The sequence below is a fragment of the Lucilia sericata genome, unplaced genomic scaffold (genome assembly GCF_015586225.1).
Source record: "Lucilia sericata isolate MDLA Ls3-8-SP2 unplaced genomic scaffold, ASM1558622v1 Contig000007F_arrow, whole genome shotgun sequence".
NCBI classification, from domain to species: Eukaryota; Metazoa; Arthropoda; class Insecta; order Diptera; family Calliphoridae; genus Lucilia; species Lucilia sericata.
In genome coordinates this window covers 1,616,231-1,638,257 of record NW_023994048.1, presented here as the reverse complement: position 1 = coordinate 1,638,257, position 22,027 = coordinate 1,616,231, and the positions used below count along the sequence as shown (strand labels likewise).

Below are 22,027 nucleotides of genomic sequence, written 5' to 3'. Positions count from 1 at the left end.
TCGAAATTCAAAAATTATGTGTTGAAATCATAAGAAAAAATTCAGCTTTCTTTGAAATTGTTAATTTTTTTGAAAAGAATGTAAAATAAATTTATAATTCATGTTCTTTTAATTGAGGAAAATTTACAAAAACTCCACCTGTCTTATTATGAATTGCGTTTGTAACTAACAAATTTGACTGGTCCCCGGGAGTTCGTTGTAAATGGGTTTGACCGTATTAAATCTTGTTATTAGTAAATTTTAAAAATTGCAACTGGATTATAAAAACATCTAAAATTCAAAATATTTAAAAACCGGTTTATAGAAAGTTTTGGATAATTGATCACCCTACTAAATATACATGCTTTAACAGATATGAGCAGTAGTTAAAACATTAATAAAAAGTACATATACATATGTACAAACTATGTATGTATACTAAATGCCAAATACCATTGAAAGAAAAATAAAAATAAACTTTCAAGAGCACATCACATAAAGTACAACTCCTTAATCCAACATTCAAATTAAAATGAAATTGCAGAAAAAAGAAATATACAAAATTTAAAAAAAAAATGTAGAATCAAAAGTGAGTTTTATGGAATGAGGCCATGATTGAAGTGGCAAATAAAAGTGAAAATATGCCAAAATTCTAGCAAAAATATGAATAAAAATAAAATGTTGCTGGAAAATAAAGAGATATTTAAAATGTTGAATTTCATTTAAATAAAATTTTAAGGGTTAATTAAATGTTTTAAGTTTTGAGCTAGTTTTGGTTGTTGGTATATATAAGAATAAAATTTTTATACCCTACACCACTTTAGTGGCGAGGGTATATTGGGTTTGTGCTGATGTTTATAACGCACAATTATATTTGCCCTATACACACCTTAAAGTATACCAATCTTCTTAGAATCATTTTCTGAGTCGATTTAGCTATGTCCGCCCGTCTGTCCGTCCGTCCATGTAAACCTTGTAATCAAACTACAGGTTGCAATTTTGACCTTCTATTGTCACAGGGATGAAGCCTATTGAAAATGGTTAAGATCGGTCATTATTTTACCTAGACCCCATACAACTGAACCTCCGAATAGGGCTTGTAAACCTTGTAATCAAACTACAGGTCGCAATTTTGAAGAAAATTGAATGAAATTTGGCACACGATCGGAGACGAAGCCTATTGAAAATGGTTTACATCGGTCCATTATTTCACCTAGCCCCCATACTACTGAACCCGCCGAATAAGGCTCTTAAGTTGATAATTTTGTTTAATATACTCGTATCTCGACAAAATGCTACAAAACCAAGTTCTATACTAGCCTTTATGATTCTCATGAATTTTATAATTATAGGGTCTCATTTGACCATAGACCCTATACAAAGCCCCTATCAAAATTTGACTTAAATATCAATAATTTTATTCAACAATAAATGGCTTAAGTACATCTGAGACAAGGTACAATTCAACTTAAATTATTTATTATGAAAACTAAATCACATTTTAATTTTGTAACAGGTGTAGGGTATTATATGGTCGGCCTCGCCCGACTATAATTTCTTACTTGTTATAATTAAAGTTTATATTAAAGCAAATGAAATGGATTATTGTCTGTAGCAGGCAGATTTTTAATTGATGTTTACAACTAAAACTAAAATAATTAGAAGTTAAAATTGTATATTTTTCCACTTCTTGGTTTATTACAGATTTTGTTGACCCAGCAACAATAACAACAACAAACAAGACATAATGAAGAAAATGGATTTAACTGGCAACAAAAACAGCAGCAACCAGAAATGAAAACTATTTTATAACTGAAACTGACAGCGAAACAAGAATAATTGCAACCTTTTCTTAACTCAAGTAGCGCGCTGATACCGATCGTTGAACAAATGAACAATCACCTGAAGGAAGAACACAATTCAAAAACGGAAAAACAAGTTAATTAGCGTTAAAAAAAATCGCATTGCAACAGAAAATATAAATTAAAATAAATACAAAAATAGGGAAAAAAGAAATCAAGAAACACACAAAATAAAAAAATATAAACACATAAAAGATTCAGTTTATATAAAACCCTTAAGCTTAAGCGTACCTTTAAAAATACAAAACCGGTAAAATAATAAAAAACTTGTTTTGAATTAAACAAAAAATACATAAAACAATGGTTAAGGTTGCATCATTTACAAGTGAAAATGTAAATTCTTATCTACCATGAATCAACAGCAACAACAACCACACCAGCTATATCACCAACAAACAAACATCAACAGAAAACTTGGTTGCAGAACGGGCCCCAGCTAAAACCGTAAAATATTAAAAAAAATCCAAAAAAAATATATATAATAAAAAATACATATAAAAAACAAGGCATTTGGAAAATTGTTACGCTTCAGAAATTAAATTGTAACATCCGCCAACAGGAAACATTAAAATTGTTCTAGTTTGTTTGTAATTTTATTTCGGTTTTTTTATGTTGCCACTGATACATACATGCATACACTAGTACATACCTGTATAATTTTACTATACCTGCGAGATAATAAATTATAGCAAAAGTGAACAGAAAATATATAAATAAATCCAAATTGTATAAAATAAAATTACCCTAACACAAATACCCTACACACATACATACTTCCTCTATATTAAAAGGAAAAAGATACTTCAACAACGAACTACCTTGTAAACAAATAAGTAAACCTCTTTTTGAAAAGAACAAAGAAAGGGAACACAGCTCAAAATGGAATTGTTAAAATTTTCCCGTCTAACTGTGCTTCTAGTCTGCCGCTATTATTTGGGTTTGGCAACACTTTTTATATTTGTTGCCCATCTAAATTTATCAACTGGTCAAATAGATTGGGACGACGATGATGATCCAGGTAAGTTTGTATTTATTTTTTGTTAATTAGATATTATTAATTAAGATATGAAGAGCAAACAATAGCTATTTATAATAAAATAATGCAAACAAATTTAAAAATATTTGAATGAATTTTAAGAAGACTAATCAACAAACTATATTTCATTACTAAAACTACGACTAGTGCAAGATATATTTTTTTCTTTTAGTATTTATATTTGATATTTAACAACTAATTTTAAAATATATTTTTCATAAAAGCTTTCAATCCTTTTAACTACACAGCAAAAAAAAAGAACTTCCAAAGAAGCGTAAAAGAAGTAGAATTTACTCCATGGAAGTACTGAAAAAGACCTGAAGAAGTAACGATTTTAACACTTGTCTTGTCATAGGAGGGATATCCTTTTTATTTGATTCTCAATTCACTACTTCTGAAGTCATTCTTAAGGAGTAATTCGTATTTACTTTTTTGGAAGTTATTCGGAAGTGAAATTGTATTATTATGGAATACAACTAATTTGTAGTAGATACATTTATAACAGAAGCCCAAAAATTAAAGTTTTTATCTCACAAAAAATGTAAGAACAAAAAAATATCTTCAGTATTGAAAAAATATAATTATTTTCACTTCTTCGGAAGTCATTAAATATCGCTTTCACATAAGGTAAAAAATCACTTTGTGCTACTTTTGAAGTGGTGATAAATGTTATTCTTTTCGAAGTACATCGTTTTATTTTTGCTGTGTATTTAAGACAATTAAATATTTAACCAAACTCAAAGAATTTTCTTCAAATTCAATACACCTACAAAAACGTAACATTTTCTACATTAAACGCCCACCATAAAAACTAAATGTTAAAAAAAGAAACACGTATCAAAATCAACCATAAAATTTTGATTTACACCAAAAAATTTAATCAAATAAAATATTTTGAAGCCTAATAACTTAGCTTTATCTTCTCTATAACGGATTATAAAATACAAATTTTTGACAGATTTTTCTATAGGCATAATCTCTAAGCAAATCACAAAACCTACCAGACACATGCGACCTTTAGTAAAAAAAAACAGATATATTTTTTATGAAACCTTAATCACTTTAAATATTAACAAAGTTTCTATTTTTTTTATTTATTTTTCAAGAGGGGAAACAAATAAACAGAAAAATCAACTTTTGTCTCCAAGTTATGTAAACAAAACCTATTATAAAAAGAACAAAACTCTTTCTGTGAGAGACCATAAAAGAAAAATAAAATGTGTTTCAATTCCTTTTACTTATGAGGGGTATGTTGAAACCTAAAAAAAAGTAAATATAGGCATGTGTTTTGTCAAATGTTTGTAGCAGTTTTGTTAGTTTTATTCATTGCTATAGCTGCTGCTGTTAGTTTTTGTTGCTATTTCCTTACACGATAACCTACACAAGTCAGTGAAAGTCCTTGTGCCAAAAAATAAATTGAGCATTTTGACACAATTTTTCTTAGGTTTGTAATAGGAGCTTCTTGCTAAAAAAAACCAAGAGAAAAAATTTAAAAAAATTAAATACATACCCAGCAAAAACTTATATTGAAAACTAATGAGTTAAAAATTTAAAATAGCCGCTTTTCACTACTTATTCATTAGCATTCTATCTCATTATTTTAACAAGGTGATGACATTGGAGGCAAGTACTTACCACGTTTGCTTACAAATTACTAGTTAAATGAGTATAAATAGAAGGTTAGAGAGTTGTTTTGTTTTAAAAACAAAAAATCACTTTTTGTTCGTTAGTTCACTATCTTACTCACAACACCACAGCTTATTTTATTGTGCGCCCAATAATGGATTTCACCAAGAAACACCATTTTCATTCTGTGTATTAAAAAAAAGTTGCTAGGGCGCGATCCAATAAAACGGCAAAACTCAAAATAAAGTACTTACGTATCTGATTATATGTAAGTGATTATAAGAGTACTTAAAAGTAAATGGTTATATAAGTACAAGTCATAACCGAGTTTTTGCTGGGTATATACTATGTTAAGCATAAAAATAGATGCTGATGTGTTCTCTAGGAATTTTCTTAGCTTATTATAAATTGTAAAACAAGCATGTGTGTTAGTAAACGAATAACATATACATGGAGTAGCTAGCTCCAGAGGAAACACATCTTATATGTATCTTTAGGTTGTAATTTTTAAGATTTCTTTTCCTAGCTTTTCCTTTCTTAGTCTTAAGTGTAATCGTACTGTTTGTATTCTTCTACTGTTTGTTGTAGTCATTGTATGAATTTGTGTGTCTTTCCTTATATCTTGTATGTGTTTATAGTTTATAAGGATTGTATTCAGCAGTTGACAGCAGCCATATAATGTCGAAAATATAGTTCATGTACATGTTGTATATGAAATGTGTTGCTGACACCCATGTGGCATAGTAATTTTCTGCAGCTTTTACAGATTTTTTTTCTAAATTTCTTTTTATTTTCATCTTTGCTTTGCTCTTATAAAAATGCACATACAAATCTTACACTCATAATAAAATACTTGTCAAAAATGTTTGCTTGTTATAAATTGTTAGAGTCGACAATTTATCACCTAGGGACTACAATAACCCAAATAAATGTAAAAGTAATAAAAACCGATTTGTGATTATTTGTTTTTGATGAAGATTATTTTATTAGAAATATATGAGGATGAATTTTTTGTTGAATATTAAGAAAGCTCTTGATACAAGAACCATTAATTTTGAAAGTCTCATGAATCCATTTTCCAAAAATTGAGTTGAGTGTAGTGTCGGAGCCACCAGTAAAGGTGCGCACAAATAGCTCAATGGACTAACTAACTAACTAACTAACTAACTACACTAACTAACTAACTAACTAACTAACTAACTAACTACTAACTAACTAACTAACTACTAACTAACTACGTAACTAACTAACTAACTAACTAACTACTAACTAACTAACTAACTAACTAACTAACTAAAACTAACGAACTAACTACTAACTAACTAACTACTAACTAACGAACTAACACTAACTAACTAACTAACTAACGACTAACTATACTAACCTAACTAACTAACTAACTAACTAACTACTAACTAACACTAACTAACTAATCTAACTAACTACTAACTAACTAACTAACTAACTAACTAACTAACTAACTAACTAACTAACTAACTAACTAACTAACTAACTAACTAACTAACTAACTACTAACTAACTAACTAACTAACTAACTAACTACTAACTAACTAACTAACTAACTAACTAACTAACTAACTAACTAACTAACTAACTAACTAACTAACTAACTAACTAACTAACTAACTACTAACTAACTAACTAACTAACTAACTAACTAACTAACTAACTAACTAACTAACTAACTAACTAACTAACTAACTAACTAACTAACTAACTAACTAACTACTAACTAACTAACTAACTAACTAACTAACTAACTAACTAACTAACTAACTAACTAACTAACTAACTAACTAACTACTAACTAACTAACTAACTAACTAACTAACTAACTAACTAACTAACTAACTAACTAACTAACTAACTAACTAACTAACTAACTAACTAACTAACTAACTAACTAACTAACTAACTAACTAACTAACTAACTAACTAACTAACTAACTAACTAACTAACTAACTAACTAACTAACTAACTAACTAACTAACTAACTACTAACTAACTAACTACTAACTAACTAACTAACTAACTAACTACTAACTAACTAACTAACTAACTAACTAACTAACTAACTAACTAACTAACTAACTAACTAACTAACTAACTAACTAACTAACTAACTAACTAACTAACTAACTAACTAACTAACTAACTACTAACTAACTAACTAACTACTAACTAACTAACTAACTAACTAACTAACTAACTAACTAACTAACTAACTAACTAACTAACTAACTAACTAACTAACTAACTAACTAACTAACTAACTAACTAACTAACTAACTAACTAACTAACTAACTAACTAACTAACTAACTACTAACTAACTAACTAACTAACTAACTAACTAACTAACTAACTAACTAACTAACTAACTAACTAACTAACTAACTAACTAACTAACTAACTAACTAACTAACTAACTAACTAACTAACTAACTAACTAACTAACTAACTAACTAACTAACTAACTAACTAACTAACTAACTAACTAACTAACTAACTAACTAACTAACTAACTAACTAACTAACTACTAGCTAACTAACTAACTAACTAACTAACTAACTAACTACTAACTAACTACTACTAACTAACTAACTGACAACTAACTAACTAACTAACTAACTAACTAACTAACTAACTAACTAACTAACTAACTAACTAACTAACTAACTAACTAACTAACTAACTAACTAACTAACTAACTAAGTATTTTTATTTGTTGCTAATTTAAAAATTTTGAAAAAAAAAATTATTTATGTTTTCCACCATAAATTTCGTTGTCATCCTCTGCTCTTCACCAATTTTCTCGGGCTTAATTTATACATTTTCTTATGTGCTCCCAAAAAATAAACGTATGTAAGTTGACTTGACAAAATAGTTTAAAGTTTAGATTTCTTTTTTCTTTGCTGTCATAGATTTTTCAATGTTTTCCGTTTTGAAAATTCTAAAATCTTTTTTTAAATTTTATGTCCAATTTTATTGGCTTATAACCTTTTTTTATTAAGGTATTGAATATATTTTTTTAAAGTTGGTGACTAGTTCTGTTTGAAATAAAGATGTCAAATATGTTACTTTTTTCCGACAAAACAAAAATGTAAAAAAAAGAACGGACAAGAAAATGAAAGACATAAAATACAATGCATATACAAAAAATAAAAATAAATTTGTTCAATAAAAAGGTTAAGATTTGATAGCATAAGTTTGGTCAGGGATAATGATGTTATTTGTATAAATTCCAAAGTCAAAAGGGTTAACCATCAGATAGGTTAAGCTTATTTCTTTCCCCCCCCATACTTAAGCTATGCATATTGTTGCTTTGTAGCTGAAATGTATAGGATTAGTTTTTCAAAGGTATTTTTTTAATAATAAAACTCATTTTTTCCTTTTTGTTTTGTTTCGTTTTGGTTGGTAGTTTTGAGAAATTAAACTTTTCAATTTATGATGGGTTATACTATTTTACATTTGTTGTTGTTGCTTAGAAGTTGTGAGAATGCTTTTTCCTTTTTGTTTAAGTAAAAGTTTAAATAAATTGATGTCTAATGGCGGTGGCAGTTGTAGATAAAATTAGTTTTAAGGATAAGTTAAAATGTTTGTAGAAATACAAGTTAAAAAAAATAAATAAATAAAAATACAAACAAAACTTTGATTATAGGGATATGATTGCTTTTATTAGGTAAACATTTTTTGAAAAGTTTTGACGCAACACAACATTTTTGATCTTTCTTTAATGGAAGGGAAATAAAATAAAATAAAAATTCCATTGTTTTAATAAGTAGTATTGATTTTTTTTTTTTTGGTTTTTATGAGCTTAAAAATTATACAAATTCTTGATTGTAAGGAAAGAAGGAAATTATGGGAATTAGTAGAAATGTTAGCAGAGATTTGTCAATAGAAAAGCCTTAGCTTATGTTTAGAACGTTTTGAACAACTTTGAGGAATCCGAAATATTTTAAGGGCTTAAAGTATAATACTATTATTTTTTCTTTAATACAGCAAAGAAATATATTTGTGAAGAAAGTCGTACTTTCGTTAGCATTTTATACAAATTTTCTTATACATTTTAATTATTGTTATAAAAATTTTATATATGTTTTTCCAGGATACACCTTGTTTTTTACGAAATTTTTTAAATTAAATAAAAATTAGTTATTTTTTTATATAATTTTACTACCAGCATAATCATTATGATTTTATTTTCCATTTGTTTCTTTTTGTAATAAAGTAATTAAGGAATTTTCATAAACTTTTGATTTTAATTACCTTTTCTTTAGATATTAGATATGGAATTTTTATGTATTTATATGAAAATATATTTATCAAATATTTGACATACATGTTAGAAACAAACATGTCCATTTTTTTCCATTTTTATGGAATGTTGATAATAAAACCTGAAGTTTAGGAGTTAATGTAACTACATACATACATATATAAAATGTCTGGAATATTTGTAAACTACATCATTCATTAATAATAAATATACACGAATTTAATTTGTTTTACAAACATACATATTTGTATTTTTTTGTATATAATAAACTAATGAAAAATGTTGATAGCAAATATCAAAAAAAATCACAAAACTAGTAGCAAATGAGCAGGATGTTTAATAAAGAAACTCATGTTTTTACACACCTATTGTGTCAACACAATCTAAATAAAACTTGAAGTAGAAGAATAATAATGATGATGACGAAGTAGTAGTAGATGTTTTAACAAAACCACATGCTGTTTGCTGTTTATTATTTTTTTTTTGTTTATAATAATAAATGTTAACATGTAGAGTTGCCATTGTTATTTATGTAAAATAAATGAGGTTTTGCTTAAATAGGAATGAACGTAAAGATTTCTATTAAACAGAAACTTAGGCCTTGCTATCGCTTAAGTATAGTCGGATATGGCAGATCATATGGAAAACGAAAATACATATGGAGAATTTCGTGTCAAGTGACACAATTCAAAAAATTGATTTGGATTAAATTTGCACCAATGTTAGTACTATTGGATATTAGGCCAGATAGAAATTTTCAGCTCTATCGGCCAAGAACTGCCGGACTTATAAGGGGTTAAAGTTGAATATTTTGGTCATACAGGGTTTTATTCCAATGAGTGTAACTTTTCACCTATTGGTCTTAGCAAAAATTCATTGTTTCAATTTTTTTATACCCACCATCAAAAAAGATGGGGGTATATTGATTTTGTCATTCCGTTTGTAACACATCGAAAAATTGGTCATAGACCCACAGAAGTTTATATATTCTGGGTCCTTATTAAATTCTAAGACAATCTAGCCATGTCCGTCCGTCTGTTGAAAGCAAGATGGAGTCCGAACGGAAAGAGCTAGAGGATTGAAATACTTTCTGTAGATCAGGTTTGTTTGGTATAGAAAATATTGGTTAACGTTTTCGGATAGCCCCATACAAGTGGACATATTAACATATTTTAAAATTCGACATAAATAAGTTTCATATGAGCTAAAATCTCTCTACCAAATTTTATGAGGATAGGTCCATAATAGACCCTACCTACCCCCTATATAAGGTCGCCTTCAGAAAATCACTATAACGCTCATTACTGTCTTAAAAATAAGAATATAGCTAAGAAATTCGACGCACATAAGTTTCGTGCGGGACAAAATCTCTCTACCAAATTTCACCAATATCACCTTTTACGGTATACGGTTTGATGGTGGGTATTATAGATTCCCTTTCCTCCCTTTTTTTTGCTCAGATGAAAGTTTATACAATTTCCTTTAAAGGCTTTTTAGTCCCATAATGGAATGTGAGGGGGATACCTATCAAAAAAAATATTTTGTAACTCAAGAATAAGATTTTTTTCAATATTTGGCACTTCATTTCTCCTATTTCTTTGCTCAAAAGAAAGCTTGGAACATTTTCTTTAAGAGCTTTGTGGTAACTAAGTGCGATACAAGTTGGGTCACTTGACACGAATTTGTCCATATGTAAAATTTTGCCCTAAGTGAATTAGCGACGTTTTAGCCAATTTTTAAGGAGAGCTTTATATGAGGGCTAAGGTAAAATGTGATGTTTTTAACGAAAAACTTACGATCAGCAAAATTATCAATTGGCAATCCTATAGACGTGTTTGTAAATGTTACGCATTTACAAACTTATTAAATAGCTAACATTTACAACTGCCACCTATATTTAGAAGCTACAAAATTTTAGCCAAAAAAAAAACATTAATTTATATTCATACATTAAACACACAAACCAAACGAAACAAAGCAGAAAAGAAAAAAACAAATCATAGATATGCATAATTTTGATACGAAAACATATAAGCACGCATATGTATGAATACTAGGGTGGTCTCCATTAAGGAGTATTAACAATAAATAAAATGTAGCAGCTGTTACTCTTAGTTTTGCTATTAAATTAAATAATTATTTCAAGTACCTACTGCATAATATGCATCATCTCTAAAGCAGAGAACACTATTAACAATATAATGGTGTCAGGTTATTATCTCTGAGACCTGAAAAGTAGTTTGTTTCCAAATTAACGGAGCCACACTATTATTATAAACCTACGTGTATAAGTATATGTATGTCTATAATTGTAAGTATATTTTTGTTTATTATAATAAAAGTAAAATCGCGTGCAAAGAACTAATCTACAACTACTTTTTACTAGTGCCACTATAAGTGACCGCCAACTAAACAATAAATGAGCGACAACGAAATGACGTTGGCACGTGATGTTCTATATATGTATATACGTGGTTATATCCTTTAATTTACATACATCTACACTAAACAATATGTGAGAGGTTATGAAAGGTTCACGATAAATGAATGTACAACAAATACTATAAACTGTAGTGTTTACCGCATACCTCTGTAACACCAACAATTTCACTAACCCCCACTTACTAAATCACCCGTCAGTGAGCAGAAAGTATATCTCATAATACTTACTCTATTTGTGATAGTCCAGTATTAAATATTATTGTTTATGTTTGTTTTCATGAACAATGAGAATTGTGTTTTCCCTGCCTTACAATTGTTTAGTAGAACATTAACAACAATATTGAAAACACTTGAGTTATGCCACATAAGGACATACATAAACGTAAATGTATGTATGTGGTAAGTGGGAGGTAGCAACATTTGTTTGAAATTTAAAGTACAATACGACCATATATCACCCTTTCCGGAAATGTCGTTAATGTTCATAATTAATTTATAAATATTATTATTGAGTTAAAATTTGCATTTTTTTCTCCGATAGGTTAGAGTTCTAGTATGTCAGTCTGTAGTCGTGGATTCGATTCCTAAAAGAAATTCTGGTAGAAGAGAGCCTATTAGGACCGCTATAAGCCTAAGTGTGTTTCTTCGGATTTGATTAAGAATAACTATCTAATTAAAATTTAGAGAGCAATATTTTTTTTTTATTTTTACTCACTCATAATTGTTATTAAATAATTTAATAATGAAAATTGTTAGTGTAATTTACATAACTAAATGATAATGGCGTTTTTTGAAAATGTGTTCTTGGCGTTTCCTATATTACCGATCCGTTAAGAAAACAATTTTAAAAGAATTATAGTTTCGTCCTTTGATTCGCATACATGCTTCAATTGCTAATTGTTTCTTAAAAAATTAAAACTTTTCTATTATAAAATAATTATATTGTGTCCTTGATTTACACAGAACAATGTTAGGCAATGAACTCCCTTGCTTTAAAGCGCCTAATGTAGAGCATCTTATGGTTAGACATGCCCATCTATACTTCTTATATCACATTTTCTCCCTTAAAGTTCAAGCAACCTTTTTAGTTTGCGCTCTGTAATACGTGTTTATAAGTGTTACTTAACTAGAAAGGTAATTAGGAATATCTCCAACGTTTCTTACCCCTACAGTACGAAAAGCGCCAATTGGCACCTTTCACTATTTATATTGCTGTATATTCAACTAACTAATTACCTCTGGTAATACAGTGATAGATATATCGATGATACGTTCGATACATTTTACCATTGTAATCAATATTTAGTACACATTTTGATAGCCACATGTAGTGCTTAAAACCGGGCGCATGGCACATTTCAGACTCAATGAGGTAATGAAGCAATAAAAATGCAAACATTTTATCAAAAATTAAGAAGAGATCACTAGCTCAATGGTCAGTTCGTTTGATTATAAATCGATAGACACCAAGACCAATCCCAGTTCAGAATTAATTTTTTCTTTTTTTGTTGGAGTGTTTGAACTTGACTGGCTATATGTTATACATAGTGTGCTAAACGGCGACTCGCAATAACATATCAATGTTAAAATCACCAGTAAGTGACATTGCTAGTGGGTAGAAAATTCACTAGTGGTAGTTCTAGTAATATCGCCCTTATCAAACTAGTTCCTCGAACTGCAGGGACTTTATTTAATATCATTTACTACTGTATATATCTATTATTTTTTAGTAGGTTTATTATTTCTTTCATTATAAAATCTTACACATGTAGCAGTTTGTCATACATACTGTATTTGTACCCTTATAATACATATTACGTGTATTGTTAATACGTGCTTTACTTTTTAATCTTTTCAAATTTAGTAGTTATACATACTTTTTTTAATTTTGTCATTTGTTATAAATGTGTATTATGAAGATTTGTGTGTTTATGTGAGTGGTTAAATTCGTTAGTTTATATTTTACTATTCTGTTGTGTAATCATAACAAATGTATATTTTATGAGTTATGATGATTTTAATTTAGGCTCGCCAGGTTAATATACATAGGCTTAAATACAACTTTTTAAAGAATGAAGAAATTTTTAGTTTAATTTAGAAATTTTACATAAAATTAAAAAAATGTATACTACCATAGGGGGTGACTAATAAAATCAGACCTATATCTACTATAAATAAGCCATCATTTAGAAAATCTCTTTATAAGTATAGTTAATATAGCATTAAGTTTTGTCTTTTGTCCCAAAAATTACATTACATTTCGTTTACGTTTTGTTTTAGTCTGTTTACAACATCCCAGCAAAAACTTATGTTAGTTAAAAGTATAGTCTATACATTGACATTTTAACTCATTATTTTAAAACTGTGAAGTCATTACTAATTAAGCTTCCCTAGAATTAGCTACTTTGAAAACATATTTTGTCGGCGTTGAATTATGTTGCAATTAATACCAAAATAGTTTTTAAACGTTCATAAAGAACTTAGTAGTACCCTACATGCAAGCAATATAAAAAATATTTTTTTTATTTTTAGTCCGAAAAAGGGACATATAAATTCTAAAATAGTCTAAAAATGGACCAAAACAAATGTCCAACAATTTTTTAATATTTTCTGTATATAGCTATAAATAGCGAAAATTGTATTCTTTTCAAACCCACTAAACATTTTGTGTACCAAATTATTCTAAAAACAAATAAGAATTTATAATCGGGCATGGCTGACCCTACACCAGTGTGTATGTTAAAAATGTGGATTATTTTTTAATAATAAAGCATTTAAGTTTTTTTTTTACCTTAACTCTGAAATATTTTAACAATTTATGGACAACAAAGAGATTTTTCAAAAGAGAAATTAGATGGGGCCAAGGGTAAATGTGGGCCTATCCTTATACATTATGGTAGAGGGATTAACGTTTACATTAAAGTTATTTATGCAGAATTTTATTATGATACTAGTGTTTATAAGTGATTTTTGACCTTCAAGTGATTTTCCGGAGGGAACTTTGTATGTTAGCTAGGGTCAAATATGGACTCGATCATTACGAAAATAGGGAGTATAATTTATAAAACCACGTTATGCCGATTTTTGTAGAGATACTAAAACATTTAACATAATTATGAGCTCAAAAGCCCTATTAGGTTTGTAGGGTTGTATAGGGGCTAGGCGAAATAACGGACCGATTTAAACCATTCTCAATAGGATTCGTCTTTAGATATGTGTCAGATTTCATAAAATTATCTTGAAAACTGCGACCTATAGTTGGCGCACAAGGTTTACATGGACATACACAGACGGACGGACATAGCTTAATTGACTCAGAAAGTGATTATGAGCCAGTTGGTATACTTTAAGGTGAGTGTAAGACCAATATTTTTGGGTTTTACAAGCATCAGCACCCTCCCCACTATAGAGGTGTAGGGTAAAAAAAAATATATAAACCCACATTTTCTTAACAGTTTAATACAAAAAGCAACTAAATTTGTTTTTAACTATTATTCTAAATTAAGTTTATAACTATTAACGTAAATGTGACATAAATTTTATTACGAAAAAATCCTAAATACGAACCCATACTCAAAAAAGATTATTAAATACAAATTTAAAAAATTTAATAAACATAAAAAACATGTCTTATTGCATTATTTTAAAGTATCACTTAACATTTGTAATTAAATAAGTTAAATCTTAAAAGACTCTTAAAGTCTTCCTTTAGTTTTTATTTTATTTTTTCGTAACCAAAATATTTGATATTCAGCATGAAATTGAGCTATTAGATTTCACAACCGACACTCATTCAATTTATTTTAGCATTGCAAATTAACTTCTTGACATCATTTTGGCAGTTCATGTCAATAGGTATTAAAACACAAAAAGTATAAAAAAAGAGAACAAAAACAAAATGAAACAAATCAACAATATTGTACGTAACTTTATAACTAAGTCTGTAAATATTTCTATATTTAAACAAAGCTATATGAAAAAAGAAATTCTTTTATAAAACAACAATTTCGCCTTTAGTGTTTTTCATTTTATTTAAAGTTTTTAAAAGAATCAACATTTTTTTTCTGTATGAAGTACAGAAGTGAACATGTATTTACCACATAAATAATATGGCAGAAATGTATTTAAACAACATTGTTAAAAAAGTTTTGCAACTGTAGAATTTCTATTACCCAGGCAGCCATTGAATCAGTTGAACTAAATGAGCCATTATAAGTAAGTGGTTCTTTAAAGTTTCTAGTTTAAAAAATTATATGAACTGTGTAGTTTGTCTTGCTGGTTGATAGTTAAAGAAATTTAATTGTTATGTCAGTATTGTTACGATTTTGACAAACACTTCATATTTTAGACGTTTTTGGTTTTTTATTGTAAAAAAAATAAGAAAATAAAATGAAACTTAAAAAACTTTGTTTGTGTGTGTGTTAGAAATTATGAAGTACTTCAATATACATACATATGTATGTATGTATTTAAAATTAATATAAAATATTTCTGAAATCTTGAGAATTTAAACCAAATTATGATTTTGGATTTCGACAAAAATTTCTGAATTGCAAATCGAGGTAACAAAAAAATCCTAAAATAGTTGTCTAGTAATTGTCATCCTTGCACAAGATTTCAGGAAATCTGACAGTATTCAAAGTTATGTTTATATGACATATGTATATTAATTCGTATGATTTAACACAAATTTCCAGTGCTACAGACTTATACCTTAGAATTTAAAATTCCAAAGCTGACTTCACAAAAAAATATTGTAGAAAATATACCTTAGTCTTAGTTATCAGATAATCTCTTTTGTTGTGAATATATGTTTAAACATCACTTTTTTCCAACCACAAATTCTTAGTGGCACAAAATATTAATAATTTATGCTAACATACATATATGGTGAATATATTTTTTACACATGTTGTATGTAAAGGATTTTTCATAGAAATTTATACAAAAATATTTACCTTCAATTCATTTCATTTCATAATAATAAAAAAATTCGTTGAATGTTGTAATCAATGACCTGAAATATATTTAAAAAAATTGTTCTTAATTTTGTAATAATTCAAAAAAAGAAAAAACGTAAAAATATTTGATTTTAACTATAAAAATCAGCAAGCGAAAAATATATGACCTTAAATAAAAATATTTAGAAAGGGTGTTTTTACACATGAAACAATTTTCTAATACAGAGAGCTATTATTCTAATATTCAAAATGTTGGCAGTATTTCATATCCTTTAAATACATACCCTTTATCCAAAAATTATTATCATCATCATTAATATATATTTTCGCAAACATTTCCATATAAACTTTACCACATATGAATATAAATCTAAATGCATACATATATACGAATAAATAGCTGACATTTTTTTTGTCAATTTAATATATAATAATAAATATGTAATATTTTTCCCATACACATCCATATAAATAAACGCATTTTACACACCATGTAATATTTGACAGTTTTGTATTATATACGAGAATTTTGCATATAACAGTCATATGTATATCATATATTCGGATATAAAATATTACCACAAATTTATATGAATTTAACGAAACTAAAATATGAAATGGAATTAAAAATTTAAACAAAAAGTACTTGTTAAATATTGTAGCCACAGAAAGTTTTAATTTTTTTTTACATACACGAATTCGACCAGTTTTTGACATGTTGTTTGTACCACAAGGAAATTGTGTCTTTGCTGATCATTGTCTATACAATACAATTTTGGGCTTTGTGGATGGGAAAACGAAATATGAAAGAAAGCGAAAAAACTGAACAAAAATTGACCAAAAAACATTTATGATTTTCGCTGTAGTATGTATTAAAGTAGAAAAAATATACAGTTTACATATACAGGGTTAGTCATCAGCCTGATTTATTTTCCTTAGTGTTAGGAAATTTTCTGGGGAAAATAGTATTTGATGAAATATATTATCCCCAATCATACAATAAGTTATCGCCAAAATTTTCAAGATTTGTATTTTATTCCTGTTTAAAGGGAAATTACAAAATTTAACTTTTTATACCATATACCTCAGGAAGAAGTTCCATCCTCCATACAACTGAATCTTTAAATGTGATCATGAAGCACATACATAGTCCTTTTTATACCCACCATCAAAAAAGATGGGGGTATATTGTTTTTGTCATTCCGTTTGTAACACATCGAAATATTCATCTAAGACCAGTAAAAGTATATATATTCGGGATCCTTATTAAATTCTAAGACGATCTAGCCATGTCCGTTCGTCTGTCTGTCCGTCTGTTAAAAACTCGATAGAGTCCAAATGGAAGCAGCTAGCGCCCTGAAATTTTGCAGAGATATTTTATATTAATGCTTTGTTTGGTATTGAAAATGGGCAATATCGGTCCACGATTTCGCCTAGCCCCCATATAAAGCCCCCTTCAGAAAATAACTTTAACGCTCATAACTTACTAAAAAAGCAGCTATAGCTATGAAATTCGACATATGCATATTTTATAGGAACCTTAATATCTCTGTAAAATTTTATAAGGATCGGTCCATAATTGACCCTACCCCTCTTATAAGGTTCCCTTCAGAAAATGACTTTAACGCTCATAACTGAGTAAAAGAGCAGGTATAGCGATGAAATTCGACATGAACATATTCTATAGAAACCTAAAGCACTTAGTAAAATTTTATAACGATCGGTCCATAATTGACCCTACCCCCCATATAAGGTCCTGTTCAGAAAATGACTTTAACGCTCATAACTGCCTTAAAAAAGCATCAATAGCGATGAAATTCGACATGAACATCCCAGCAAAAAAAGTGTGGAAAAAGATGTAGAATTTTCATCACAACTAGGAACCCGAAGTGCTTCAAATTTAGGTGAAAAACCTATGAATTTTACATTAGCGTGTCATTGGAGGGATGTTGTTAATTTTTGACAACTTTGAACTACATCTAATCTTATCTTTAGAAGCTGTAAAAATCCGATATTTGTATGTAAAAAATAAACCACATTCTTTCAATGAAACGCTTATGTAAATTTCATTGGTTGTTCATCAAAATTTGAAGTACTTCGAATATGTTGTTTGTAGTGACTTTTCTACATCTCTATTCTCATTTTTAACTGTGTTTTCATGTGTTCGACATATGCATATTTTATAGCAACCTTAATATCTCTGTAAAATTTTATAAGGATCGGTCCATAAATGACCCTACCCCTCTTATAAGGTTCCCTTCAGAAAATGACTTTAACGCTCATAACTGAGTAAAAGAGCAGCTATAGCGATGAAATTCGACATGAACATATTCTATAGAAACCTAAAGCACTTAGTAAAATTTTATAACGATCGGTCCATAATTGACCCTACCCCCCATATAAGGTCCTGTTCAGAAAATGACTTTAACGCTCATAACTGCCTTAAAAAAGCATCAATAGCGATGAAATTCGACATGAACATCCCAGCAAAAAAAGTGTGGAAAAAGATGTAGAATTTTCATCACAACTAGTAACCCGAAGTGCTTCAAATTTAGGTGAAAAACCTATGAATTTTACATTAGCGTGTCATTGGAGGGATGTTGTTAATTTTTGACAACTTTGAACTACATCTAATCTTATCTTTAGAAGCTGTAAAAATCCGATATTTGTATGTCAAAAATAAACCACATTCTTTCAATGAAACGCTTATGTAAATTTCATTGGTTGTTCATCAAAATTTGAAGTACTTCGAATATGTTGTTTGTAGTGACTTTTCTACATCTCTATTCTCATTTTTAACTGTGTTTTCATTTGTGAGGATATGTTTGGTTTATAAAAGCGAAAAGTATGCAATCGCATTTTTAGATGTGATTAAGATGTCGTTTGTAAAGTATGACATCAATTATTTTTTGCTGGGATATTTTACAAAAACCTTAATATCATTGTAAAATTGTATACGGATCTCTTACTTGTATAAATATACTATAATGACTTCGATTTCGGCAGAACCAAATTTTATTCAAGCCTTAATGATAGTTTCAATTTTCATACTGATCGGGTCTCACTTGAACATGGCGTCCAATCAATTCTGAAGGGAACCAAAGTCTTGTATGATGTCCATAATTCTCTTAGATACATATGTACATATATTAGAATCACAAATAAATTCAGCATAATTAAAGTTAATGTAAAAATAAATCCTTTTACATATTATTTGTTGAAACAATCACGAAGTAAAAATTGCAATCGGCAGTTCGAACCCCCACAGAAAAACAATAAATTCCCCTATTTTTTCCCAACACCCTATTCTCAGAACATAAATGTATGAACCCGTATTTGTGTTGTAAAAATTTTATATGTATGTATACAGTGAAAAACTTTGTTGTTTAAATGTGTGCATAACCAACCAGAAATGTTGAATGCGGTTTGTTATTAGAAAATTTTAGTTTTCTGTTTCTGTGTCATGTGTCAATGTCTCGTTAGTATTTGTAGCATGTTTGCCTTTTTTTGTTTTATCCAAGTTTTTCTCTATCAAAGGTTGGCAATACAATAGAGAGGAAGACAACTTCATCATCATTCTCAGCAGCATGGAAATCTATTACACATACATGCATACATATACAAGATTTATTTTTTATTATTTCTTGCTGCATTTTATCATTATTGTCATCATCATGGTCATGACGAACGTTACTTGCTTTTATCAACATCATATATCATTGTATTGTTGCCCAACTATTACAGTAAAATCTCACTGTACAAGGCTATAAACGAAAAGCCTTTAGTTTGGACACTCTGAATCCTATTTTGTCAGACTTTTAAGCAATTACTCACTTAATAGGTCTCAGTATTTGTATAGACTATTTATTTTTATAGCTAACAGACGTTCTGCCTGAGCCTTTACTAAGAGTTTCATATGTATTCTAACTTTTTGCATACAAACATAAAACATTGCATTTTATGATTAGTTTTTATTAAAGTCCTTTGTCTGTAATACAGTTACTATTTTGTATGTAGTACAAGTCTATTTTGTTGTTCATCATCATTATCATCATTGTCAGTTATACACAGTAAAAAATCTATAAAAGACTGACATTTAGGTTCTAGGTTTTTGTTCCGTTTCCATATACAGACATGCTTAGAAGTATGTTTGTAGTTCAGCAAATGGCATACTTTAGCTGGTGGAGGCAAAAAAATATATATATAGAAATGTTTTAAAAATTATGTAAAAATAGATATCAACCAAAAAAAATATAGAAAAATTTACATAAATCAATAGAAAATTTATTGAGGTTTTCTGCATAAAAGAATAAAAAATACTTTGAGTGCTTATTTAGTTGAATGTGTCAGTTGAACATTTTAACTGTCTGTGTTCGTTCGACTGACTGCTAATGGTGATGGTCAAGTAAAAATTGTAATAATTTGAATTTTTTATATCCTTCTAGGTAATATTGAGCTATAAATAAAGAATTTGTATGCATGCAAAAATATAATATATACACTTTGTAATATGCAGATGTATAAATATGTATTGTTGAATGTATGTTTATGTAATTTATGGAGATCTGTAATAATATCAATTTTACTAAATGGTTATTTTTAGGTCACAGATTTATGTTCAAAATCGAAACAATCGATTGAAAAATAACTTCCTCAAAAATATCGGTATCGCCACAAAATTTTACATATATGTATGGGGAATTTCATGTCAAGTGACCCAACTCAAAAAATCGGTTTTGACGAAATTTGCACTAAAGTTAGTTGGATAGTAGGTCAGACACAAATTTTCAGCTCTATCGGTCAAGAACTGCTGGACCTAGTGGGGGTCATATTTGGACATTTTGGTCATACTGGGTTTTATTTAAATGAGTGTAACTTTTCACCTAATGGTCCTAGCAAAAATTGTCCAAAAGAGTTCAGATAGCTACATATTTTTTCATTCTTTCCAAAAATTTGTATACCCACCATCAAAAAAGATGGGGGGTATATTGATTTTGTCATTACGTTTGTCGAAATATTCGTCATAGACCCACAAAAGTATATATATTCTGGGTCCTTATTAAATTCTAAGACGATCTAGCCATGTCCGTCCGTCTGTCTGTTGAAAACACGATAGAGTCCGAACGAAATTTTCCAGAAATATTCTCTATAGGTAAAGTTTGTTTGTTTATTGAAAATGGGACATATAGGTCCTCGTTTTCGGATAGCCCCCATACAAGTGGAACAGCCTTAACGGGCATATATGTTTCAACATAAATAAGTTTTGTATAAGCTAAAAATTCTCTTCCAAATTTTATGAGGATCGGTCCATAATAGACCCTACCCCCCCATTTAAGGTCCGCTTCAGAAAATTACTTTAACGCTAATTACCCGCTTAAAAATACGACTGTAGCGATGAAATTTGACATAAGTAATTGTTTTACTATCAAAAATCTCCCTACTACATTTTATGTGGATTGGTCCATAATTGACCCTACCCCCCATAAAGGTCCCCTTCAGGAAACGACTTTAACGCTCATTACTGGATTCAAAATACAAGTATAGCGATGAAATTTTACATAACGATCCAAAATCTCTCTACCAAATTTTGTGTGGATCGGTTCATAATTGAATCTAACCCCCATATAAGATCACCTTCAGAAAATGACTGTAACACTCATTAATGGATTCAAAATAAAAGTATAGCGATGAAATTCAACTGAAGTAAGTTCCTTGCGAGCTAAAATCCCTTAACCAAATTTTATGTGGATCGGCCTATAATTGACCCTAACACCCCCCCCCATAACATCACTTCCTGAAAATTTCTCTAACGCGAATATT

At 28.7% G+C, this 22,027-nt stretch overlaps 1 protein-coding gene across 3 annotated transcripts in view; it reads left to right on the top strand.

Moving 5' to 3' along the window:
- The window catches only part of LOC119602578 (putative uncharacterized protein DDB_G0282133), a 326,929-nt gene that overhangs the window by 69,521 nt on the left and 235,381 nt on the right, over nt 1-22,027 (top strand). For 2 of the 3 annotated variants that reach the window (XM_037954179.1, XM_037954171.1), the window contains exon 3: nt 1,684-2,859. In XM_037954179.1, coding sequence (XP_037810107.1) covers nt 2,721-2,859 — 139 coding nt within the window. In that variant the 5' untranslated portion in view covers nt 1,684-2,720. Of the gene's footprint in view, nt 1-1,683; nt 2,860-22,027 lie in introns of those variants that run through there. The other variant, XM_037954186.1, reaches the window with a different exon arrangement.